General features: G+C 42.5%; 2 protein-coding genes across 3 annotated transcripts in view; one reads left to right on the forward strand and one right to left on the reverse strand.

Annotated features, from left to right (window-relative positions):
• Positions 1 to 205: 205 nt before the first annotated feature.
• The window catches only part of gramd2b (GRAM domain containing 2B), an 84,706-nt gene continuing 58,969 nt past the window's right edge, over positions 206 to 25,942 (reverse strand). Inside the window, exons 2-16 of one of the 2 annotated variants that reach the window (XM_074671325.1) lie at positions 22,670 to 22,779; positions 17,085 to 17,584; positions 8,066 to 8,182; positions 7,642 to 7,729; positions 7,385 to 7,454; positions 6,168 to 6,271; positions 5,774 to 5,869; positions 5,495 to 5,566; positions 5,290 to 5,379; positions 5,026 to 5,137; positions 3,705 to 3,863; positions 3,475 to 3,550; positions 3,256 to 3,360; positions 1,336 to 1,417; positions 206 to 497 (exon numbers count right to left, since the gene is read on the reverse strand). In XM_074671325.1, the coding sequence (XP_074527426.1) occupies positions 456 to 497; positions 1,336 to 1,417; positions 3,256 to 3,360; positions 3,475 to 3,550; positions 3,705 to 3,863; positions 5,026 to 5,137; positions 5,290 to 5,379; positions 5,495 to 5,566; positions 5,774 to 5,869; positions 6,168 to 6,271; positions 7,385 to 7,454; positions 7,642 to 7,729; positions 8,066 to 8,182; positions 17,085 to 17,182 (1,311 nt within the window). In that variant the 5' untranslated portion in view covers positions 17,183 to 17,584; positions 22,670 to 22,779 and the 3' untranslated portion in view covers positions 206 to 455. Of the gene's footprint in view, positions 498 to 1,335; positions 1,418 to 3,255; positions 3,361 to 3,474; positions 3,551 to 3,704; positions 3,864 to 5,025; positions 5,138 to 5,289; positions 5,380 to 5,494; positions 5,567 to 5,773; positions 5,870 to 6,167; positions 6,272 to 7,384; positions 7,455 to 7,641; positions 7,730 to 8,065; positions 8,183 to 12,107; positions 12,242 to 17,084; positions 17,585 to 22,669; positions 22,780 to 25,942 lie in introns of those variants that run through there. The other variant, XM_074671326.1, reaches the window with a different exon arrangement.
• znf608 (zinc finger protein 608) overlaps positions 20,572 to 25,942 on the forward strand; it is a 59,197-nt gene continuing 53,826 nt past the window's right edge. The window contains exon 1 of the mRNA XM_074671322.1: positions 20,572 to 21,781. Within this exon, the coding sequence (XP_074527423.1) occupies positions 20,825 to 21,781 (957 nt within the window). The 5' untranslated portion in view covers positions 20,572 to 20,824. The remainder of the gene's footprint in view (positions 21,782 to 25,942) is intronic.

Here is a 25,942-nt window from a genome sequence, read left to right on the forward strand (position 1 = left end):
CAGTCTATCATCAGCCTATCCTCAGTCTATCATCAGTCTATCCTCAGTCTATCATCAGTCTATCATCAGCCTATCCTCAGTCTATCAGCAGTCTACCATTAGTTTATGATCAGTCTATCATCAGTCTGAGATCAGTCTATCATCAGTCTATCATCAGTCAATCATCAATCATCATCATTGTATTATTAGTCTATGATCAGTCTATCATCAGTCTATCATTTGTCTATCATCAGTGTATCATGAGTCTTTTAACAGTCTTTTACCAGTCTATCATCAGAGTGCAGCTTTCAGTTGACGTTGAACATGTCTCTGAGTTTCCCTATTTTTTTCCTTCATATGAAGTTTATAAATCTCCTCCCCACAGTTTGGGAGACACATTAACTAAAATAAACTCTATATTTACAGCACATTTACATTTGTCTGTATATCTCAGAGATAAATGAGTTTCAGCACATTCACAGAGCTTCATCCAGCAGTCTCTGCAGGTTCTTCTGCACCTGGAGGAACAGAGAGTCTGTCAGTGAGGCACAGATAACGGTCCATCTGTCTGTATGTCAGTCTATCTGTCAGCCTGAGTAACATCCCTCAGTCTCTGTCTGTCTGTCTGTCTGTCTGTCTGTCTGTCTGTCTGTCTGTCTGTCTGTCTGCCTGTCTGTCTGTCTGTCTGTCTGCCTGTCTGTCTGTCTGTCTGTCTGTCTGTCTGCCTGTCTGTCTGTCTGTCTGTCTGTCTGTCTGTCTGTCTGTCTGTCTGTCTGTCTGTCTGTCTGTCTGTCTCTCTGAGTGCAGATTGACGGACGAGGAAGGAGCTCCTCTTACCGCTGACGTCTGTTTCTCTGTGAACAGATCTCTGACCATAAATGTTTGATTAACACCAACAGGACTCTGGTTACATGTCGGCTCTCTGAAACATGTCCCACAGCTTTTCTGCTCCGTCTCAGACACCATGTTTGCTTTCACTGCTTCATGACGGGATTAACACAGATTACTGACAGTCTAATCTGCAGTTACTGAGTTTATAAACTCAGAATATAACTCACTGCTGGTCAGAAAGTTAGCGAGCAGGAACCAGTTTGACATCAGTTTGATGAAATATTTGTTCTTCCTTCAACATTTGACCAGATTTTCATCACAAAGACAGAAAATCTAATTTATTCAGAAACTATCAACCTGTTTCTCTGGTTACTACGACATCTGAGCTGCTGGAAACAGGAGGAGAGGCAGCTCCATTTCACCCCAAATACACTCTAATAGATATGAATATATTTTACCATCATGTGAAATCTTTGAGTTTTTGGTCGACTGATTGGAAAGCTCATGAAACAGAGAGTGACTGACCTTCTCCAGCTTCAGCAGGTTGATGGTGAGAAGTTCAGAGAAGAGCTCAGAGTTCACGGTGCTCCCCTGCAGGAAGTCACTCCTGGAGAAAAGGAGAAAATATCAGACATATTCAGAAATCACAACACAAGACATTTGTTTCTTTAGTTTCTGCAGATATCCACTCTGCAATGACGATAATGAAGTCATGTTTTTTTACCATTTGAATAAGCTTTAACCCATAACACAAGGTTTTGTGTTCATGGTCTCATCTTTACACAGGGAAAAAATTTAAATACATGGCCAATTGTTAAAAAACGCACAGTGAAGTGCCCTCCTGGTTGGTAAAACACATTTGACTACTGTTTTAGGTGGATAAAATGTGAGAAACTGCCCTCTTGGGGGCAAAAGCGCACATTGTTTGTGCCATTTCTTTCTTTTCGCCCTGCCCTTCAAAAAATCTGTGCACCCACTGCTCCAAGGTGTTTCTGTTTCCAGGTTTTCTTTCTATTGTTGGAAACTATGAAGTGATAAACATGTCACCATCATATGAAGTCTGATCTCATGGCACAAACTCAATTCAGTGAGAGCATGGGCGGCGTCAAGGGTGGGCTCTAGGGTCCCAAGCCCACCCACCTCAAACTTTTCTTTGTAAAAAAGATGTTTTTCTTTCTTTGTTTATTTTTTTTAATTGGTTTTAAAGAAGAACATTTTAAAAAAATTGTCACTCTATGCTTATTCTGTGATTTTCAGATGCCCTGTCTTTGTAAATTGAGCCACGTTTGGCAATATTAGCCTGTTGATAGAAAGTTATGACTCTTTCAGCCTCATGTTACAGCGGTAGGACCAACAAATGATTTTGGCAAAGACTGTCGATTTTTGTCTTGTATTTAATTGGGGATAATGTTGCTGCTTTTACAGCCTCTAATATATGGAAAGTTGAGGCGTTTAAAACATACAGTAACAGTACTTGATCTATATCTACACAGTAACAGATATTTACTAACTTTTGTAATTTAAGGCGCATCCAAAACTGAAATCCTGGCTCCGTCTCTGGAAAAATAGCTGATGGTCAGTTTGCTTTTTTTACTGATAAAGTACACTTTTACAATCATTTACATATTATCCCGCAGACCCCCAAGCTATGGTTCATGGACCCCTGGGGGTCCTGGGACCCCATATTGAGAGACACCGCTCTATATGTCAGGGCTGTCAAAGTGTACACATCAAAACTCCTGTTTTATTTTGTTCTAATGTTTTTGGAGTTAACTTCCTGTTTTATTTTGTAATCTTGACCACAGTTACTTCCCTCCCTTCTGTTTCCCGCCTCTTTCCTTACACACCTGTGCGTCCTCTGTTATTACCCTGCCTGTGTATAAACCCGGGGCCTTCACACTCTCTGACAGATTATCACCGGTTGATCCTGGTGTTCGTTTGCCTGTTTCGTGACCTTTGGATCCTGAGTTTTGAGTTTTGGATAATTAGTTTGCCTCTGTGGGGGACTAACTGTAAACCTGACCTGAACTGGTACAATAAATATCTTATAACGCTGTTTATTTCACTAAAGATGAGCCAAACTTCATCCCAGAGGAGCTGAAGTTGTTACCAACCACAGCGGGCTTTCATCGACTCTAAACTCGGCTGTTTTAGGGAGGATCAGGTAGAAAATCTGCCACATTTCTGAATTTAAACACTCATTAAAGAGGTATCATAATGGGAGAGCTGGGTCTGCTTGATTGATGTGTTCACCAGGTTTTCAGAAAGTGAAAACTGATCAGCTGATGTGGGATATCTGCAGGCTTGGATTTTAATGTCTGGTCTTTTAAAAACAGAAAAAAACACATGAATAAAACATTCCTCCGGCTGCTTCAAAAACATCTCTGTCTCTAAGTTTGTTTCACGTTTCCCAGCCTCTGAGTCTCTAACGGATCGTGGACTCACTCCTGGTGGGTGAAGTCTGTGACCGAGCCGAGCGTCGACAGTCGTTCCTCCAACGAGACGATCTTAAAGGCGAGGTAACAGGAGGACAGGACCAGGACACACACTCTGAGGAGACACAGAGAAAAATATAAACACCATATGATGAGTTAAGAGTGAGTGATGCAGACTCATTGAATGACTCCATGAATCAGTGAATGAATGGATGAACGGTGAACTCACAGAAACAGGTAGACAAACAGCACAGTGTTTAGAGAAACTGGCTTCAGGGTTCTTGAGTCGATCACAACCTCTGAGCCTAAAATCAGAAAAACAGACTCAGGTAAACCACTCATTGGTTCAGGAGAAGAAGTTAACGATGAAACCTGTCGATAATCAGTCAAAGCAGCAGGAATGAAGAAGCAGAAACTTTCTGTTTTCAGTCAGGATCACGTCCAGGAGTTTGTTCGTACCAGCTGGGTGAACGCTTTGCTGCTTTCTCTCTGAGCTCTGCTGGTTCTGGTTCTGCTGCTGGTTCTGGTTCTTCACTTTGTGATGATGGTCCGGATGTTCAGGAGGAGCTGAACCATCTGTTTGCTTCAACACATCCAGAAATGGAGGGACCGGGAACTCTGCAGAGACGGGGGAACAGAAAGACCTCAGGACAGGACTGTGGTTTGGATGTCGAACAGTCCCAGGTCAGTCCCAGGTCAGTCCCAGGTCAGTCCCAGGTCAGTCCCAGGTCAGTCCTAGGTCAGTCCCAGGTCAGTCCCAGGTCAGTCCCAGGTCAGTCACTCCTAGGTCAGTCCCAGGTCAGTCCAAGGTCAGAACCAGGTTAGTCCCAGGTCAGTCCCAGGTCAGTCCGTGGTCAGTCCCAGGTCAGTCCGTGGTCAGTCCCAGGTCAGTCCCAGGTTCGTCCCAGGTCATTCCCAGGTCAGTCCTAGGTCAGTCCCAGGTCAGTCCCAGGTCAGTCCAAGGTCAGAACCAGGTTAGTCCCAGGTCAGTCCCAGGTCAGTCCGTGGTCAGTCCGTGGTCAGTCCCAGGTTCGTCCCAGGTCATTCCCAGGTCAGTCCTAGGTCAGTCCCAGGTCAGTCCCAGGTCAGTCCAAGGTCAGAACCAGGTCAGTCCCAGGTCATTCCCAGGTCAGTCCTAGGTCAGTCCCAGGTCAGTCCAAGGTCAGTCCCAGGTTAGCCCCAGGTCAGTCCGAGGTCACTCCGAGGTCAGTCCGTGGTTAGTCCCAAGTCAGTCCCAGGTCAGTCCCAGGTGTTGACCTCAGTCCCTCTGCTGTCCTTTAGTCTGACCCGGGAGGTTCAGCTGGTTGATTGGTTGTCTGATTGGTCAGTTGGTGACTTGTTTAACCAGGATAGATGGTGGTTGGTTTGATGATGAGTTGTTGGCAGTTTTTTGGACGAACTTGTGGAATGATTCTTACAAAACTAGTTTATTGGTCGCCTAATTTGTTCATTTATTGGTTGGTTGGTTGATTGATTGTTTTATTGATTTTGTTTAATGTTTGGTTTGTTTGTCAGTTGATTGGTTGGAAGGTTAGTTTTCTACTTGGCTGAATGGTTGGTTGTTGAATGTTGGTTGATTTCATTGTTTGGTAGGTCTGATGGTTGGTTGATTAATGTGATGACTGATTGGTTAGGTTATTGGGTTTTTCCTTATAAATTGGTTTGTTCATTGGTTTGTTGGTCAGTTGATTGGTTGGACGGTTGGTGGTAGAGCCGTTGTCGGGGTTGTTTTCCCAGTCTGTTACCTGGTCAGTAAACCATTCCCTCCAGTCGGTGTTACCTGTTATCTTGTCGTAGTCGTGGGTCTGAGAGTCAGAGCTGCTGCTCTCCTCCATCTCCTGCCTCCGTTGTCTCAAAGCTCCGTCCAGGTCACTGAACTCACCTGAGAAATTCTGCAGAGAAACACAGAAAACACGTTATCCATGAGCTGAGTCGATCTGTGTCACGACACCATGACATCCAATGAGTTCACCAGAGAAAATTCAGATACAGATCATAGTGGATCTTTGGGATCCTGGCTCTGGTGGATACATGTCCGACCTACCAGAGGGAAATGAGGTGACAGCGGCGACCTTTGACCTCTGAAGCTGTTCTCAGCTGAGGATGGGATGGGGCTGCTGCATGGACTCTTCTCCTGCTCATACAAAAATACACACAATCAGAAATTCATGAAGCTTTAATTATAAAAAAGACGTAAATATCATCTTTAACGAGAGTTTCCCCTGATGGGAAGCTCGTCCATAACCGACCTCCAGGTGAAGACAGACAGACATCAAGAACTTGTAGGTGTTGTCCCTGGACAGGAAGGAGACGAACAAGTACTGCAACAGAAAACACAAAACGTTGGCCAGAAGATCCTGAATGACTCTGTCAGAGGTCTTAAAGTCGGTTAGAGTTTGTAAATCCTTCCCAGCTGCTACGTCTTGTTCATTCATTTCGACTTTTACACCCAACAAACAAAACTATGAGCTGGGCTTCAAAGGGGAGCTTATAAAACAAGTATCCTGTTAAAAAGCCTTCCTCCTCACCCTGTCGTTGGCCGTGGCAATCACCACGGCGTTTGGCAACAGGATGGCGGTTTTTGTCTTCTTGACGTGAGTGACGGACATCACAGGGATGGCGATCTGAGATGGACGAACACCAGAGAGGACAGCTTTACACAGAGACGTCTCAAACTTTCAGGGTATTTTGTCAAATAAAATCCATGTTACACAACTTAAACTTTTTGATCAGTGTGTTTCCCGACAGAAGAGATGAACGCACACTGAGTCTGTGTTTGAGTCTCTGACGGGAAACCAGAATGAAGGCTCAGTAAGAGCCCTCGAGGGTGAAATCTTTGAATTCTTCCCAAACACGTTTCTGAAACACAGACCTGTCTTTACATCAACCTGAGAGCGTCCTGAGAGCGCCCTGAGAGCTCACCTTTGTGTCTTTGCCAAACACCTTGGAGTGGAAGCAGATCCAGTGGTCAGACACAAACATGCGTCCCTGGTAGAGGATGTCTTTCTGCAGGGCACAGGTGTAACCTGACGGACAGGTAGACAGCATCAGGTTACTGAGGGGACCTGACAACAGCTGTTAGGTCAGTCAGGGAAAAAACACTCACAAATCCAGAGAAAAAAAATACAGGTAGAATCTAAAAAAAAGATTATTTATCAGTGAAAGCTGTGGTTAAATAACTGTGCTTCCTGGAGTGTCCACTAGAGGGTGTCTGCAGAAACTTGTTAAATTGTTAACTTTTTATTTCAGAAGTTATTAAACTAAGTCTGTCTCAAATGGACAGGGGGGCTTTAGTGGGTGGGTGTAGCTATTAGCAAGGAGGCTAATGGTTCGCCTTTCTATTTATTTATTTATCCAATTATTTACTTATTTATTTTGGTTGATCTACTGGAGCTGGAGCAGGTCAACATTTACAAATTCAAAACATTATTGGGGCCCGGACGATATGCTTTTCTTGCGATTCGCAGTTTTTGATTGATTTTACGATTTTTGGAAAGTTAATTTGGTTTTGCTTGCAATTCCTTGATGTTTTTGCAATTTTTAACTTGCTTTTTGATTAAATATATATCTATAAATATGTCTACATCAGGAGCCATATTTTCCTAAAAAATGCACGTCACATGAGCCAGAGAAAAACATTCGCCCTCTGCTGGACAAAAGTGGTAATTTATTTTTAATCCAGTTTATAAACAAAAACTGAAATGAAGAGTTAAAATTTGAAAAAAAAACATTTTTTTTTGATAAAGAACAAAAAACATTTTTTTTAACAAATAAAGAAAAACAAAAATCTAAATTTATATGTGAAGTGATTTTTCTCCCACTCCTGATCTGTCTGCTTTACATCTATCTCCCCAGATAGCTGGAGGATCTTCTCTGGATTTGGTTTCATATAAGAAAAACTCTGCTCGATGTAAAAAGATTTTCTGCTCCGTGATGAGAGGAGTCGAGCCTCTGAAATCACTTCATGGAGGATCAGGACGACAGCAACCAGAGCCGGCCTTAATAAATCATTTGAGGACAGAGCTGATGTGAATCTGGTGATGGGAGGAAAGCTCGGAGGCATCGAGTGACAAACTTTTATCTAAGACCTCATCCAGTATTTACAGAGGAGCCCAGAGAGCCGATCATTAAAGACTCACTCTGTCGCAGCTGCTCCTCTTTGCTGATCTCCTTAAATATTTTATGGTACTGGCCATTGCTCTTGGAAAGCTGAAACACACACACACACACACACACACACACACACACACACACACACACACACACACACACACACACACACACACAGTCAGAGCACATGTTTGATAGATACTTCACTAAAAGTCAGTCAGCAGATCTTAGGCTGTGAAGTTTCCAGGTGTGATAAACTCTGTGAGTAAACGTCATTAAAGCTCACCTGGCTGTACTGAGACTTCTTCCTCTCGATCTTTGAGTCAGAGTCCGGTTGGACCTGAGTCAGGAGGGAGTGATCGAAGGTCTTTGACCTGCAGAGAGCGATAGAGACAGCGATCAGGGCTGATATAGTTTGATATCATGGTGCACAGGCCTGAGCTCTGCTTTATCTCCATTACCTCCGTTATCTGAGGTCAGCAGGTAGGGTTATATAAACGCTGTGAGTCAGAGCTTTGATATAAATGCTACAGGCTGTCTTTACTAGCATGGAGCTATCATGCACTTTTGGTTGACAAATATGTTCAAGGTGAATTTTATAACCATGAAAACATGAGGGGTTAGCCCACTTAGAAGAAATGACAACACTGTCAAATAAGGTGAGTCGCTTTAAGGACATATGACATATGTAGAGAGTCTAAGACTATCACCTGACTAACGCAGGTTTCCTCCGTGATGTGAGCTCTGGATGCTCTGGATCTGTGTGTAGTGGCTCGCTACCCGTCCTCTCATATCTCTGCCGCTCCTCTGCATTTTCTACATCTGAGCTGAAGACAGAAAGAAAATAACAAACAACACAACAAAATCAGTCAAATCACTCCAGCTCTGTTAGCTATGTCTGTGGATAGCATGATGCTACTCTGCCCTCTGGTATCCCCTCTGTTGCTGGGTTAGCACAGCTAGCTCGTCCATCTTATTGGAGATAGATCTTACGTTCCCAATAACGATGGATGGAAGGACAGGTCCATGTCGTCACTTCTTAGCTCACACCTGAGAACCAGCACGTCGTCCTCACCTCCTTCTCCTCACCATGTGGTAAACATCTGGCCTAGCACCAGTTAGCATTGACATGCTACAGGCTACTAACAGCTGATTTCACATGTAAACAATGCAGCCATGGTTACAAGTAGGATCTCCAGACAAACACAGGAGAAAAAGTAGTAAAAATATCACTGAAGACACAAAAAGTTCGGTGTCCATGACCAACAAATGATCCACACAAAGCAACGATCCACTTCAAATACAAAGATGACAAAAAAGAGACATCAGTGACTTAGTTTATATGACACCATAGTCTGGTTAAGACCATATTCTGAAAATTGCTTCTCAGAGTGCTGAGCTTTTGGGAGCATATCCCAGCTAACATGTTAACATTACCCAATATTCAGGTTGATACAAGATGGTGCCACTGGACTTACTCTGGTTTTTAATAATTGGAAAATTAGCTTAATCAGGTTACAGTAATTGGAATAAGGTGTTCACATGACTCCTACATAATCAGATTATTGTCATTAGTCTGATCAATACAGGAATGTGGTGGGTATGTAAACGTAGTCAGTGTTGGAGATCCCTCCAGAGACAAAAGCTGCATTTCTACTACAATGACCGGGAACTTTTGGCCCTAGGAACCAAAGTGCATGTCAGTCTGTGTGCATAGGGACAGGGGGACATGGACCTGTGGCGTAGGCTGCTCAGAGCTAATGGTGAGAAGCTTATTTCCAAATGACCCAAACCTTTCCCTGACATTTCTCTTCTTATCAGTCAGAGACTTTATACGGCGATAAGGAATTTCCTTCTCCATGATAAGCTCCCAGCTTAATGAACCAGTCAGTGTGGTGTTACACCTCAGGTCTGCTTTAGTCATTGATTAAAGAAATAGGCCATGGTGACAGTCAGTTAAATCTATCAGTTTCAGTCTCAGAAACAATCAGCTAACATCCCTGGTTCAATGAAACTCATGTTCCTGGTAACGACGGCCAACTTTATAATTCCAGAGAAGCAGCAGAAAACTCTTCCTCATCGGGGTGCTTCACTGAAACCTGAGCAGCAAGTTGTGTATTCAGCTCAGTTCAAAGGAAAAGTAAAATTCTCTCATCAGCTAAGAAATTCCTGTCACTTCCTGATTCTTCACATCTCCAGGAAAAGGAGCTGTTCATCAGTTTGTGTTGAGTCAGACTGTTAACAGTCAGTCACTCAGAGGCTTCTCCCCGTCTTCCTTCAGGGGTATGAAACTGAAACACAAACTGATTTCTTCAGATGAACGTCTTTTCACTTTGATGAAATATTATATCAGGCAAAAGTCAAGTTTTGTCAGGTCTGACCATAGACTGTTTGTAGAGTGGACAGCATGGCTCCACCTTTTATGATTGTACGGTTTTGAAGCCAAAATACCCCCGTCACTGGCGCAGACATTGGTAGCCAGAGTCTGTGCAGTAGAGACTGTGAGGGATTCTGGGAGAATCTGAGTGGAGCTGAGTAACAAAAATATAGATATTTTTTTTCTTTTGTGAGTCTAATCTCTTCTTGGCTCTCCCTACTGACATATTTTACAATCCCCCCAAAAATACACAGGAACGTCAGCTGTCAATCATTGTTGAACGTTACGTAAAACCTCGTTTTTAACCTCGTATAACTAATGAAAACAAAACTTTTCAGAAAAAAGAGGACTTGGATACAAGACAGCCAAATGATATCTTCAAATCACCACAACAATCAGACTGGGGAGACAGAGTTTTTGACCTATACCGCAGCCAGTCACAAGGGGGAGCAGTTTTTGTGCTGACCTCACTACAGTCCATTTTTTTGACAGTCTATGGGTCTGTCCCATAGTTTCATTTTCATTTTTTACTAGAGGTTGAAAACAGGGTTTTATGTCACATATAACTATGATTGATAGTTTTTGTGTATTTTGGGGGGGATTTTAAAATATGTTGGGAGGAAGAGCCAAGAGGAGATTAAACTTTAATGCGCAGACTCTGTCTACCAATGGCGGTGTCTGTGACGGGGTATTTTGGCTTCAAGACTGTTCAATGGTAAAAGCCACACTGTCCACTCTACAGTCAATGATCTGTCCTCAAGAGGAGAAAACTCCTCAGAGACAAAGAACAGAATTCTCTCTGTGATGTCAGAGTTCTAGAACTCCTGCTGATGCTCTGCAAACTGACAGCTTTGCATGCATGCTCCTGATTGGTCGACACCACTCTGACAACAAACTGAAAACAGAACACTTCTCATATTATCCCACATTATCACAGCAGAAATAAACTTATTTACATCATGGTACAAAAAAACATCTCGTTTCTGAATCGCTGCTTTTGCTATCAGCACACACTGTACAGGGGCCTCATTTATTTTCTAACTTGGCAGAATAGATGATATAAAGAGCACCAGTTTACCCAATCAGAGGCACAGCTCAGCTCATGTGACTGACAGGCACCATATAGCTGACTAAAGCTGCCCCCATAAGGCTGCACCAGTCGATCTGCTTCAGACTCTGTTTCAGAAACAGACAGGTGACGTCAGGGACAGGGCTGAACAATTAATCAAATTTAAATTGACATCACAATTTATTACAATGCAATTTTCAAATCGCAAAGGCTGCAATTTTTTTTTTTAAAAAAGGAAAAGTTTTAAAGTGCGTTCAAAAAGTGCAATCCACAAGTATACATGTATCAGTGGTTGTGCCAAAACTTTGTTTTTATTTACATTCCTGCACTTTATTTAGTGTGATATTCATAGAAGAGAGGATTCATATTGATTTTTCAGATTATTGTTCATACCTGGCCTCTTGTTGACTTTGTTCCTTTCTCTGATTTTATACAAGGAAATTATTGATAATTTATTACACGTCTACAAGGCTTGAAGTTAAATCAATCAGTCAATATTCTACTGTGTTCGTAATAGTATCCTTTGTTGTGTTGGTCATACTATACAATGGTTTATTGCTTGTGTTAAGTGAATAATGTAGAAGACATACATCCCCCCTACATAGCTACATCGCAATTGCAATATTGTATTAAAAAAATCGCAATTACATTATTTTCCAAAATCGTTCAGCCCTAATCAGGGAGACTACAACCAATGACTTTGCAGTCTGTGGTTGCTATCTGAAAACTTTCTGAAAAGTCTCTGAAGTTTGTGAGTAAAGAGGGATCTGTCGTTTCTGATGCATTCAGGTAAGTCAGGATATTTAAAAACTGATTACTGATATTGGATTATAGAGAGAAAGAAATCCTCCTCCGGTTACACTGGATTGTGTTCCTCCTGCTGTTGCTCTCCATACGGACTGCTTCTTCAGCAGACATTTGATTGGTCGATACTACTCAGACTACAAACACACTACAACAGGAAACTTCACAATGAACAGAACAAAGCCTTCACTTCCAGTTTGATCTCCAGTTTGTCAGATCCTCAAACTGATACAAAAAACACGCCAAAAACTAAGACTGTACCAATTTCTCTCTCAGTATCACTAATATAATTATAAACTACAGCATAAAAAGGAAAATTTCATCTCAATTTTCAACTTCAGCTTCTTCTACCAATGAGATCAAACTACTTCTGCAGCAGCTGGAGCTGCTCCATGACTAACGCCACCATGTGTATAGATGTACACGCTTCAGACCTTGTATGAACAGCCCTCAGTCTCGTCTATAGAGCGTTTCTTCACCCTGTCTGCAGTCTCACACTCACTGATAGTCTCTGTCCTGGTGCTTTGCAGATCCTCTGTTGCTCCTGCGGGTCTCCTCCTGCTGGTTCACGCTCTGCTCCGTCATCACGCTCCTCGGCTGATCTCCTCTCTTCTCCTCTCTGTGTCTCTGTGGGAGTGTGTTTATCCGTCTGAGAGCTGAACTCACCCTGCAGCCTGATCCTCTCCTGCTCATTCACCTGTTGGTGGGAGTGTCTCTGGGGCCTCCTGGTCTCACATGTCACAGCCAATCAGGGGGCAGGACAAGGTGGTGTGTGTGTTTGGGAGAGTGTGTTTGTTTATTTAAACCTTTAGACTTTTTACTGCATCTTTTTTTCCCAAAGAAAGGCTTTAGCTGATTTTTTTTCTTTGTTTTGTGTCAAAGTATGATCATACGTCTGAATGGTTCCTGTTCTTGTAGGCTGAACTCTGGGAACCTGACGTTAAAGTTAAAGTATCCAGCTCCTGGAGGGAGAACTTTAGTTTCCCATGCAGCTCCGTCTCTCTCAGGTGACACAGGAACAAAACTTTCTTCCTTTTATTTCCCTTTTTGTCCACTATGACCGCCCCTACAGGAAGAAATGTGATCAGCTTCCCTTTGTTTACCCCCAGTCTTTGTGCTCAGCATGTAAGAGCAGAACAGGAGGGTCGGGTAGGAGGAAAACACCCGTACTGTCCCTTTAACTGACTTTAGTCCAGGCCTGTGATCTCCTGACACATGATCCTACTTTTACATCTGTCAGAAATGATGGTGACCTTGTCTTGTATTGTTTAGCAAAGCAATCCAACCATTATGGTGGAGTTACACATACACATATGGTGAAAACGGCTCTATCTCACAATGATAAAGTATCCTTTGAGAAAGTCCTGGATCCAGACGGTGATCCAGATCACCTTCAAAATCAAATCACTTCTTCCTTATCCTATTTTGAACATTTCCTGATAATTTCATCAATATACGTTTGTTAGTTTCTGAGTTATGTTGTTCACCGACAAACAAACAAACTCTCCCAAAAACGTAACCTCCTTGGTGGAGGTAATAAACGTGGACCAGAGACTCTGTGCGCTCATCATTTCTCTGTTCGATACGTAAAGGTGTCATCTGCATATCGATCAAATCACAGTCAGTGATAGAGGGGGTGATGTCTCTCATACATATTCTGAATCAAACAGGACCTAAGACGGATCCTTGTGGAACACCTTTGGTTAGCAGTAGAGTATCACCTCTTCCTGTAAGTGTTGGAAACAGTATCACTGATAACCTTTGTGTACTAGTACAGCTTTGGCATTTCCTGTTGAGACTTTATCACTATTACAGGGTTTGGACCAATCAGAAACATCCTGTCAGACGCACTTACCACTTCCTAAGGTGTACCTCAGGGCTCCATCTTGGGCCCAGTTTTATTTCCATCTACATTAATGTTGCTAAAGCTACGGATAGTTCTCAGATCCATTCGTCTGGCCTTTCATTACCTCCACCTCCGTCTTAAAGGTCCCATATTGTGCAACAATCACTTTATTAAGTCTTCTAGTGAAATGTGTGGGTCTTTGTCTTTCCTCCCAGCCCACAAAATGTGATATTTAATGACCAAACCTGTTCTTAGTAGAGCTTGTGAATGTAAAATCCTGACCTAAAACCAGCTGTTTGGATTTTGGGGATTTGCCGACGTCAGCGATTCCCTTTTTTGACCAATCAGGAGCAAGTCTGACCTGATTGGTCCACCGGAGCAGATATCCCCAAACCCCCACCCCGCCCACTCTCCTCCCCTCCCTCCCTGGGAGGAGAAAGCCAAAGTTGAAGAGCTATCACTGCTCTGTTTTTGGCTGTAAACAGCCACATAGTTCCATGCTCAAGCTTCCCATCTCAGAAGAAGACAGACTAAGTGTCTAGAGTTCATTTATCAGTAAATGTTCCAGCTACACTCAGTAAAACTGAGCATGTGTGTGCTAGTCACTTCACGGCCGACTGCTTTTCCAACTTTGGACAGTCCAACAGAGGGCTAGCCAATAGACTGGTCCTGAATCCAGGCGCATTACCAACCATCCTCCAACAAACCTGGGACCCTGGAAATGTGAGTATTTTAAATGCTGTGTGCTGTGGAGCAGATGGAAGAGCTTTTCCTCAGTGTCCCCCCCTGTCTCTGTGTGAGCTTCAGGATGCTAACTTTAGCTGCAGTTAGCCTGTTGTTTTAGCCTGTAATGTTACGGTAAAGGAGCTTCTCTGTTTTCTAAACATTGTGCACTCGGAGCTTGTGGCGCCGCTCTCAGTGACGTGGAAGAGCGGGGCGGTATCAGCGGTGGCTCATTTACATATGAAGGCCACGCCCACTAAATCAGAGCGTTCTGAACAGAGGGGCTATGAGAGCCTGGAAACAATGCTGCTGTGCTTGATTTATTGGCTTTTTGGACCAAAACATGTTACTACCACTACTGTGAGAAAATGTTATCCTGCGCGCTGAGTCGCTGCATAAATCCAGCCTGAATGAGGAAACATGAACCAGCTATTATCCTCAACCTTTGTGTGTGCATGTGTGTGTTTGCATACGTGTGTGTGTGCATGTGTGTGTGTGTAATCTGAGCCTATAGATATGAACTGTGGGTCACTGGGTCAGAATAACCGTCAACAAACATGTTGTGAAGTCTCTGTGCTCATACGTCAGCCTCTCCTCTCACCTTGAGATTATCACACACAGCAGATATTTTACAAACACACTGACTCAAGCCTTCAACATTTATCTCCTGGGGACCAAACCCTGAACCACAGACCCAGGGATCCAGGATCTAAAACTGGGACCATCACACAGCTCTCTATTTTTTCCTTCTGTTGATGTTTGTATTTTTGTGCTCTAAGTTTAATGTGAGTAAACATGTCTCATTTTGATTCACGTGGAGTCAAAGTGACTCCGTGGGACGGACCACCGCTGCAGACTCGGTCTCCTGCACGCCAACCTGTGCAAACAGACGCCACACGCCCTTTGAAACACAAACACAAACCTGATGAACTGAATCTCTGGCTGCAGAAATCCTGAAACATCAGCACATTCATCCAGCAGGTCTCTGAGGGATCAAATTTAACCACATCTGAACATTTATCCACAGAGAAAACACAAACTGAAAGCAGCTCCAAACCCCAGGGGAGCGCCTCATTCATCCAGATCACAACAAGCAACACGCTTCAAATCTGAGAGGCTGTAAATAATTAATTTAATGCACCAACGAGGGGAGTAACTGTGCTGAAGTATGACAGACTAACTGTTCAGATTTATTTCTGATGCAGCAGATTATACTCTCACAGATTAACAAGAAGATGCAGCATGCATTGGTAGACAACTGTTGCACACGACAACATGACAAAACTCGTATTAAGTCTTAAGTTCGTCTCTGCTCCAAGCTAAAGGAAACTAGCCCGACACACGAAGCTGCAGGTGTTTCTGAAACAACAGGTGCAAAATATGCAAGGAGCACTGCAAAGTGAGGAGGTGGTTCTGGACAGAATAATCCCACCTGAGAGACCAAGATCCCAATAAAGAGATCTGCTGTTGGTGTCTGGATTGCAGGACACTGACACTTTTGTTGCTAGGAGCTTATCACTGGTTTTACAAAGTTTCAACCAAACAGAATCAAGTGTTTCACACAGCCTCAAATCTGCTAAAAAAATGATAATAAATGAAAAACTTTAAAATTTTGCAGTTTTATGTACTACTTCTTTGGAAAAAAAGTGTCCAAAATTATTATTTTTTTCTATAAAAAAATAAATAAATGATATAGATATAAAAAATATTAAATAAAAAAAATAAATAAATGATATAGATATAAAAAATAATAAATAAATGATATAAATATAAAAATAATAAATAAATAAATTAGTTAATTAATTAATTATATATATATAAATAAATAAATAAACAAATAAATAAATGATATAGATATAAAAAAAACTAACTAAATAAATAAATAAATAAATGACATAAATATAAAAAATAATTAATCAATTAATTATTTTAATAGATATAAATAAATAAATAAACAAATAAATAAATGATATAGATATAAAAAATAAAAAAAAATTAATAAATAAATGTTATAGATATAAAATATAATATATAATAGATAAATAAATAAATAGATAAATGTCAGAATTTTGACTTTTATCTCACAAAAATAGTAAAAAAATAAAAAAATTTAAAATTTTATTTTTCAACTTTTTTTTTTTTTTTTTTTTCCAGTGGCTGTAATCCTCTTGCGTTTACTTCTAATATTTGTGAATTTAAAAAAAAGGCAATCCAGAAGTGATGAAATTCAACAAGAAGCTGTTTCTCGAAAAGCTTATAAAAGTCATCTGTAAATGTGACTGTCAGTGTGTCGGCAGATGCTTTTATTTTGTAGCTTGTTTTTATTTCCTGTTTTATTTTGTAGCGTTTACCCAGTGGGTCATGTCTTGTTTTGTTGTTTTTCTAAACCTTCAGTGTTTCCTGTTTTATTTTGTAGTTCTTGACGCAGAGTTTCCCTTCACTTTAAGTTTTCTCTGTGTGGTGTCACAAATATGAGGAAGCCTATTTCTGCCAGAGACAACAGACAAAAAGGAAAGACTTTTAAAATACTAAATTGTAATTACAAGATTAAAAACCCAAATTTTTATTTACTTTACTTCACCTGGCAGAAACAGGCCTCCATATTTCTGTGTCTGAGTGTTTTTTCATGGTGCTTTCAAAAAGGATCTTCTTCATGTTAACAAGAAACAACCTCATGATCTCCTCTGGCTCTTCACTCCATCATTCATAGTTTCCAGTTTCACATAAAAACATGGTGTTATTACGTAACAGATAGGGCCTGTATCAGACGAACTAACTCTGCTAATGTTTTAGTTTGATTAACGTCAGCTCAAAGCTGGACTGAGATATTTGAGATAAGAGTGAGATGTAGAGATGACTGAAAGCTGAGAGCAAAGAGAAACCTCTTCTCTTCAGAGGCCGCTGTCTTACCGGTGATGTCCGCTGGTGTTGTACAGAGAGCAGCAGTGTTTGGACATGGTGCTCTTCCTCTGTAACCGATACAGCTCGTCTGGACTGTAGTTCTCCATCACAGCAGCCGGATCACTCTGATCCAGATTTCCTGAGCTGACCTGAACCAGGTGACAGATTACCCGTCAGAACAGATCAGAAACTTTAACTTTTTTACCAACATCAGTCTCCACTGGTCTGTGGACTCACCTCTGTAGCTTCTCCCAGTCCTCTGCAGACTGACCATCCCCGGTCAGGGAGCCGGGGTCTGCTCAGACGCTCTGAGTCTGATCAGAAACCCTGAGTCTGCTCACTTTGAGTCCTCTCAGACGCTGTGTTTGTTTGGTTTGAGGACGGCACAGACTGTTTCAGCGATAAAACCCAGACTTTCCTCCCCCTCTGCGTCCTCCTGCTGCTGCCCCACATCTCTTATCAGAGCCTCTGGTCAATGATGGACAAACTGGAGGTGTTTTGGACTTTCACTGGGGATCAGTGATTCACATTTTAAAGGAGCAGTTCAAAGTTTTGGGGAGCAATCATTTAAATACTAGAATAGTTAAAGTACTGCCTAATGAAAATCAAGTCAGGGGAATTTTTTAAAACTTCATTTAAAGTCAAGTAATGCAGGCTCCAAAACTCTGAGGTCAGGTTTTGGACAGAAGCATGTAAAGAAATGATCTATACAGTTAAACTTTTGCTCCTTCATTAATACTGTGTGTCATCATTTCAAGGTATCAGACTCAGTGGGAGTTTCTGTGTGTCAGAAATGTTGTGTGATGGGATTTTCCGACTTTAAAAAGTGCACTGGGATGACCACTGAAGTCAGGGCTCCAACTCGGGAACTCTGGGAGAAAAATCCATCCCGACCCGATCACACAACAATAGCAGCCTCCACAGAAAAACCACAAGTAAAGGGTAAAATGTCTGAGATGTTATTATAGTTCATTTATGTATCTTATCTGATTAACTAATTTGCTACTGGCAATCAATATCTGAAATTAAAAGATAACAATATCTCTGTCACAAAGCTCTTTCTCAGAAAACATGCTGTACTTCATTTCATTACTCCAGGAAGTTGAAGTTTTCACTGTTTGATTTCGTTGCTGCACGCCATTACAGAATCACGTTGTCATTGGCAGCCATTTTTTTTTCTGTTTTTACACGGTGAGTCTGTAACACTCTGAAGTCAGAAGCTGGAGTTTTCTACTGGGAAAATCCCAACCTCAGAGTCTCTGGGTTGTAGCATAAATCAGACCCTGGATGCTGGTGTGGGCTGTGATTGGACAGTTTGAACATTCTGCTGCTTCCTGATTGGATAAAGATGGAGCTCACAGGTTTCTATGTGAATGTGTTCCTCTGTTCAGGAAGTTTGACCTGCTTTCTTTAAAGTTGGGATATCATGATGTGACATTACTCAGAGGCTCTGTCCCATCAGTTTCTGACTTTGTTTAAACTACATCTTTATTTCATTCTGCTCTACAGTGAGTAGGGATGGGAATAAAAAACTGGTTCCTGTTGAGGATCGATTAGAAATGTTTCAATCCATCGATATCGTTAGCCTTTGTGCTTAACGATTCCCTTATCAATTCTTTACATTGTGCCAGAGCCACTGGGCCTTACGTCGACTAGTCTGCTGCAGCTAGCTTAGCTTAGCAGTTAGCTAACGTTTCCCAGGAAAACTCTGATTCAGGATTTTCAGCTTGAAGTTTTCCTGAAGAACTGACTTCATAAAGAAATGTACATCACTCTCTCTCAGGAGATTCATATTCGGTACATTCAACATGGTATATATCACCTTATTTACCAAAATAACAAAATAGCACAAGCCTGATGCTAACATGTATGGGAATCTGCATTGATATGCTAGCATTTAGCATACGTCAGTATAACTTCAGCTTCAGAATAGAATTTCAACTTTCATCACAGAAACATATCACATCAACTCTTTGTAAAAAATACTGAGAATTTAAAACGTCAAAAGCTAACAGGCTAATGAAAGGCTAATGGCTGACTTCATAACTACGGAAAGGTTCCAAACAACTCAAACCATTGCTATAACCACTTTGAGACACTAGATGGCCTACTTCAATTATTGATATATTACAACACAAAACATCAACGTCACATTGTGTGAAATTTTGACCTGTTTCTGTTTAATTATGCCCCAAAATATCCAGACTCAGGGACCAATTACATTTTATTCACTTACAGTAAAAACTCAATTAAATGTTGTTGACACAGAAAACCTGTAAAGATACTTTTTGTACCAAGAAAATTCACAACAGGAAGTGATAAAGAACCAGATCGATAAGGGCATCTATTACTGCTGACAAAATCACCTGTCAGTAGTGATAGAGGGTCATGCTGTTTTACTTTAAGATCACTTATAAAGAGCAAAACTTTAATACTCCATCTACTTTGAATTGTTCACTTTCTAATTTGACACAAACATAATCTAGTTTTCCTGTAACACACACCGTAACATCCTGCACCTTAAAATAAAAAGGATAAGTGTGATTAAAAATGTCCTCCTGGTAAACTTAAGTCTAAAAGAGCAGATGGTAGAGTTTTGTATCTGGCAGAATAAAACGAGGCTGAAGCCAAATAAAAAAAGAGAAAACTAAATCTTGGCTCAGGACTCTGGCTCAGACGAGAAATGATGACACACCATCTCTGCCTTTAAAACTCTCTGTGGATAAAATGATGAGTCTGTGAAAGACCTCTCCAAATCAACAACTTTGACTTCACACTGCATCTTTTTTATTTGCTTTTATCCTCTGTTTGTGACAGAGCCTGAAAAATAAGCAAAAATAAATAAAATAAAGAAATAAATAAATAAAATAGAAATAAAGAAATAAAATAATAAGAAAGAAATTAAATAAAGAAATAAAATAAAATAATAAGAAAGAAATTAAATAAAGAAATAAAATAAAATAAATAAATAAAAATAAATAAATAAATAAATAAATAAATAAATAAATAAATAAATAAAAAAATAAAACTGATGACATCATATTTGGGGTGTCACATGTGCTCAAAGAAAATATAAATATTCTGAAAATAAATCCTTCAAAAGCACAAAAGCTGTCCTCAGTGTTCAAATACAGTGTTGTGCTATCACAGCGCCCACTGTGGTCAGCCAGTGTAACTACAAAGACTTCTAGAAGCAGCTGATGTGATGCATCAATCCACTCACAGACACCCAGTCACACCTGAGGTAATGTTTGAAGAATCCGACTCAGCAGCGCCCCCCTGTGGCCAAACACTGCCACTGTTTAACACTGAGTCAAATGTGAGGCTTTGTCTTTCCGTTTTTTTTTCATAAAGGGAGGAAATAAATCTATTTTTCTTTGACATATGAGTTTTCTCTCTAGAACAAACTTTATCTTATTTTTATTTTATTAGTTGAATGAAAGATTTTGGAGATTTAAAATCTCAGTGGTGTGATTTGGTTGAATTTCAGTGTTAGTGTCTTTATTTTTTATCTTTATAATTTATTTTTATTAATCCTGGTGTGACCTGAAGCCCACTCTGAGATCCTCCCTGCTCAGCCAGCAGCTGTCAGTCAGTCCGTCAGTCAGTCAGTGCTGGTTTGTGATGGAGCAGGCCGGATCCGGACCTGCAGGAGTCCACCTCGGCTCGGTGTCTCACTGCGGCGCGCCGATGACGACCTGAATGCTGATTATTGTGAAGATCGACAAAGGACACAAGGAAAGGAGGAGATGAACCGTTTCCTCAGAGCTGGGGAGAATGGAGGGCTGCTGACGGACTGCAGGGAGCTGTCACCCAACCACACCGCCTCCTCCTCCTCCCCCTCTTCCTCCTCCTCCTCCGTCTCCATCACCTCCTCCTCCTCCTCTTCCTCCTCCAGCGCCGCTGGCTCAGCCGACAGACACGCGGCCCTGCCCTCGCTCCAGACCCGGGGACCTGTCGGCGGTGGCAGCGGCGGCAGCGGCGGCGGGTCGGAGCCGAGGAGATCCGCGTTGAAGCGCAGCCGCGCCGGGCGGGAGGGACGCGAGGAGGCGGAGGATCCTCCAGCGGCTGCGGTCAGAGCGCGAGGCGGCAGCGGCGGCAGCGGCGGGAGCGGCGAGATACAGCAGCAGCGTCTGGAGGCTCAAGGACGCTGTGACGGTGTGGAGATGCTCTCCGCGGTCAGCAGAGACGTGGACGGCAGCGGCAGCAGCGTCAGCGTCAACAACAACAACAACAACGGCGTCCCCGAAGCCGCCACGGCCTCTCCTTCCTGCGCCAAAGGCAACAAGGAGGAGCGGAAGGGGAAGAACGTGATCCGGGGCTGGAAGAGGGAGAGGGACAGAGACAGGGACAGGGACGCCGCTCCTCCCGCTCCTGCAGTCCGGACGCGGAAGGAGAAGCCCGGTGATGGCTCGTCTCCTCCTCCCTCTGTCTTCCTCCCGTCGCCCGCCCTGCCCGAGCATCATCTGTGCCGCGACGGCCCCTCACACTGCCTCTGCGCCGCGCAGGACTGCTCCAGGATCATGGGGGATAACGGCAACGTAAACAATAACAGCATCAACGGAAGCGGCAGCGGCGGCGGAGCGGCGGCGGCGAACAAAAGCGGCGCGCTGGATTGTGGAGTTAAGAGCGGCGGAGGCGGCATTGTTGTCCGGCGGCAGCATGACGACACACCGGCGGCCAAGAAACACAGAGGAGCCGAGAAGGTAAGCAGCTTTTATTGTCTGGAGGCTAACACACACACTCACACACACACACACACACACTCTCACACACTTCACCTGCTGTAGCCTAACACACCTGCAGCCTCCACACCTCTGCTCATTCAGTGTGTGAAGGCAGCAAAATGAGAGATTTTTGATATTCAGAGCACACACAGGCAGGGAGATGCAGGTGTGAAGGCCACAAAGAGCCTGTGCAGCACACACACACACACTCTCTCTCACACACACACACACACACTGAAGCAGGAATGTTTAAACGGAGGGATGACCGCCTGCCACATGATATTTATTCCCTTTTGTTGTTGCCCAGCTGGTGTCATTGTTCCTGCCTCACTGTCTGTCTGCTGATATTTACCACGCTGATGGACTGAGATTTCTCCTTTTGGAGGAGAAGAGGAGGAGGAGGAGGAGGGGAGCATCCATCCTCCTTCCTCCTCCTCCTCCTCCTCTTTGGGATCCATTTAATCCAGACATTTCATGTTTGTGCTGGACGTTAGAAAGCAACTGTTTGTGTCGTCAGCGCCTCAGGAAGGTGTGAAATGCGCCTTTTGTTGCAGCTGCTCAGCCTCTGTCTGCTGCTTTATTCAGAGGATGCGTCCACGTTTATCAGGTGTTACACTGTGCATCCAAAGCTGCTCCAACGAGACGTAAGTCCAGGTTAAAGCAGGAGGAGGAAGATGGAGAGGTGAAATGGGGAAAGAGGAAGTGGACGCAGACGGCGCCTGATGGACGGAGGACGTCCAGGAGAAGCTGAAGCGTCCTCCCCGCTGACAGGAGAGACGCTGGCGTGCCCCGGCTGCTTTGTTTATTTGTTGATCTGAAGGATTCCCATTCGGCTGTGAATACACACACTCACTCACACACACTCACCCTGAGCTCGTGGTGACTGTAATTCCTTCCCTGTCAACAGTAATCCCGGCTCCTCTGAAGACTCCAGTGTCCTGTGATGGTTGTCGAGGAGCTCAGGAGGCTTTGACGCTCTGAAACATCAACAATGGAGATTAACGCTGACATTTAGACGTTCAGATTCAAAGATTAGGAAGTAAACGTTGGGTAAAAATAAATCTAATCCACAAAAACATCACAACACGACCGTTCAGTGTGCGCTGACAGAGAAATGATCTATTCAACCTTAAACCAGGCTGTAAACATTCATTTCTGCTGCAAGGATTGGCTTTTTGAATGGGTGTGTATGTGGTTTTTGGTGTTTCTGCAGACAGCCTCTAGTGGACACCCCAGGAACTGCAGTTTTTAACGCTTTAGCTTGATCTTCCTGTGTTGGAGCAGGTTTTTATCCCATTTCGTCAGCTTAACAACCTTGATGCAGATGCTTTTAGCAATGAGACTTATACAACCTCTAGAGGTGTTTTTTTCAGTCTTTATTTTGTCCCTCTGGGGCCCCTGTAGGATCTTTCCATGAATTACAGCTAAAAAACATCACTATTTCTCACTCTGGTGTTCAAAAAAACTCTGATGTCAGGCTTCCTGCTCCACAAACCCCCTTCCCTCTGATTGGACAGCCCTCTGGAGGCCTGTCAGGGGCGGAGCTATGGACCTTGGTGTTTGAGGCCCAGTTCGGAGATTCTTAAGGGATGATGAATATCTTGCGTTTTGATCGGTTTACAGACAGACAAAGGGATTTCTACAAATTATGAATATGTAGCATCCAACACTACTCTGCCCTCTGGTATTCCCTCTGTTGCTGGGTTAGCACAGCTAGCTCGTCCATCTTATTGGAGATAGATCTTACGTTCCCAATAACGATGGATGGAAGGACAGGTCCATGTCGTCACTTCTTAGCTCACACCTGAGAACCAGCACGTCGTCCTCACCTCCTTCTCCTCACCTTGAGGGAAAACATCCGGCCTTGCACCAGTTAGCATTGACATGCTACAGGCTGCAAAGAGCTGATTTCACATGTAAACAATGCAGCCATGGTTACATGCAGGATCTCCAGAGAAACACAGGAGAAAAAGTAGTAAAAAATCACTGAACACAAAACCAGTTTGGTGTCCATGACCAACCATGAACCATACAAAGTAATGATCCACTCCAAATACAAAGATGATGAATAAAAAAATTAAGTAACGGACAAGGAAGACAGAGCTGCTGCAACAGGCAGCCACAACCAACAGGGCTGCGTCTAGCAAATAATGATTCCCTTATGGATTCTTAACACGACATCAGAGCCACAGGACCTAACGTCGACTGGCCCAGCTACTTTAACCTAGCTGATAGCTAACAGTTTTCCTAGAAAACTCTGATTGTAGACTACTCTCTCACACCAGATTCCTATTTAGTACAATCAAAATGTTACAGATCTCCTAATGGACCAAGACAATATAGAAAACAAAGTGCTAGCTTGACGCTAACATATATGGGTAATTGTGTTAATACGCTAGTGGTTAGCACACATCAATATAACTTTGGTTTTAGAGCCAAATTTCAGCTTTCATCACAGAAACATATCACAATTTACTCTTTTGTTTCCAATACTGGGAACTCTATAGGTCAAAATGCTAACAGGTAAACTTCAGTCATTAACACGTGACAATACATCAGCGTGCAATTTTTATCCATTTTTTTTTAAATTTACGTCCAGAGATCAAGGATCTAGTGAGTTTATATTTATTAACTACCATACACATCCCTACTTTCTATATTTGTGTACTAGCGATACACTGATACGTTTTGTTCAGGGCCGATACTGATTCTGATTATCCCAAGTCAAGGAGACTGATAACTGGTGTTCATTTGCAGTAGAAGTGAAAGTATTGGCGTCACAGTTTTGATAAATAGTATAAATGCCTCATCTTTCTTACGAAGCTAAATAAAAGGTATCTAAGGTATGGTACTGTGGGTGGGACAATGCTGGAGACAAAGGAGTGACCGCAGACAGAGAGGCTGTTGGATTAAAAAATGGCTGATATGCTTCAAAATGCCCATAATCAGTTTATTCATAATTTTTACAACGTGGGAAGGAATAAACACTCTTTAGATAGTTTTCTACTTTAGTTTGACATGTAAACAATGTAAACGAATGATCAGACTGAGTCTTTTTTCTCCTGTTTCCTCGTGTTTACAGTGAGTGTTTGTCTCCCTGAGCTGGAAACACTCAGGTGATCTTCTGTCAGAGCGGTACCTGAGCTCTCGTTGGTCCACGCAGACGCACAGATTGAGCTTTTTACAGCCTGTTAAAGCAGCTCTGCATCTCATCATACACAAAAACAAGTTAAGTGTTAGAAAGAGGGAAAAGATGAGGTGTTAGAAGGTAAAGATCCCCTGGTGGACACTTGAGGAACTGCAGTTTTTTTTTTTTTTTTTTTTCTTGCACATAAGTTGTTGGCTTCATTGAGCAAACTTGGAGTCGATGCCTCGTCGATGAAATGGCTTTGCATGAAAAATTCACTGTTTGGTGTAATTTCTGTAGTTTTGGCAACTTCCTGTTGTTTTTATGTCAAAATCTTTGTGCAGTTGAAGAAAAGTCAGAGAATCAGTAAAATAATGAGTCTTCATCTTCAGGATCTGTGGATGTCAGAGCTTCAGGGAGATTCATGACTCTGATGTTTGACTCTGAATCAAAGCGATGACCCGACTGACCGTCAGAAGCAGGAAGTATTAAAAACCTTCACTGACGTCTGAGTTGATGACTCCAGCGCTGATACCATGAGCTGAGCTTGTTGACAGAAACGAAAGCCGCTCTGTGTCATCTGCATGAGGATGAGATGCTCCTCAGTTCGTCTGCTGTCAGCGTCTGTCTGTCTGTCAGCGACTATCTTCAGTCCAACATGGCCGATAATACCCGGACCGGTGTCTGTAACTCCTCACTGGTCTTTGTTTGTGAAGTGACGCCTGTTTCTGAAGTATGGACTCCATCACTCAGAGTTTGATCAGGTTTTACTGACAGTTGCTGCAGATTTGTGGTCTGAACATCCATGATGAGAATCTCCCGTTCCACCACATCCCAAAGGAGCTCTACTGGATTGAGATCTGATTCTTTATCGATTCTCTTATCACTTCCTGTTGTGAATTTTCTTGGTACAAAAAGTATCTTTGCAGGTTTTATGTGTCAACAACATTTAATTGAGTTTATACTGTAAGTGAATAAAATGTAATTGGTCCCTGAGTCTGGATATTTCTGGA

The sequence above is a fragment of the Halichoeres trimaculatus genome, unplaced genomic scaffold (genome assembly GCF_033239565.1).
Source record: "Halichoeres trimaculatus isolate MK-OKI-2021-1 unplaced genomic scaffold, fHalTri1.1 fHalTri1_scaffold_5, whole genome shotgun sequence".
NCBI classification, from domain to species: domain Eukaryota; kingdom Metazoa; phylum Chordata; class Actinopteri; order Labriformes; family Labridae; genus Halichoeres; species Halichoeres trimaculatus.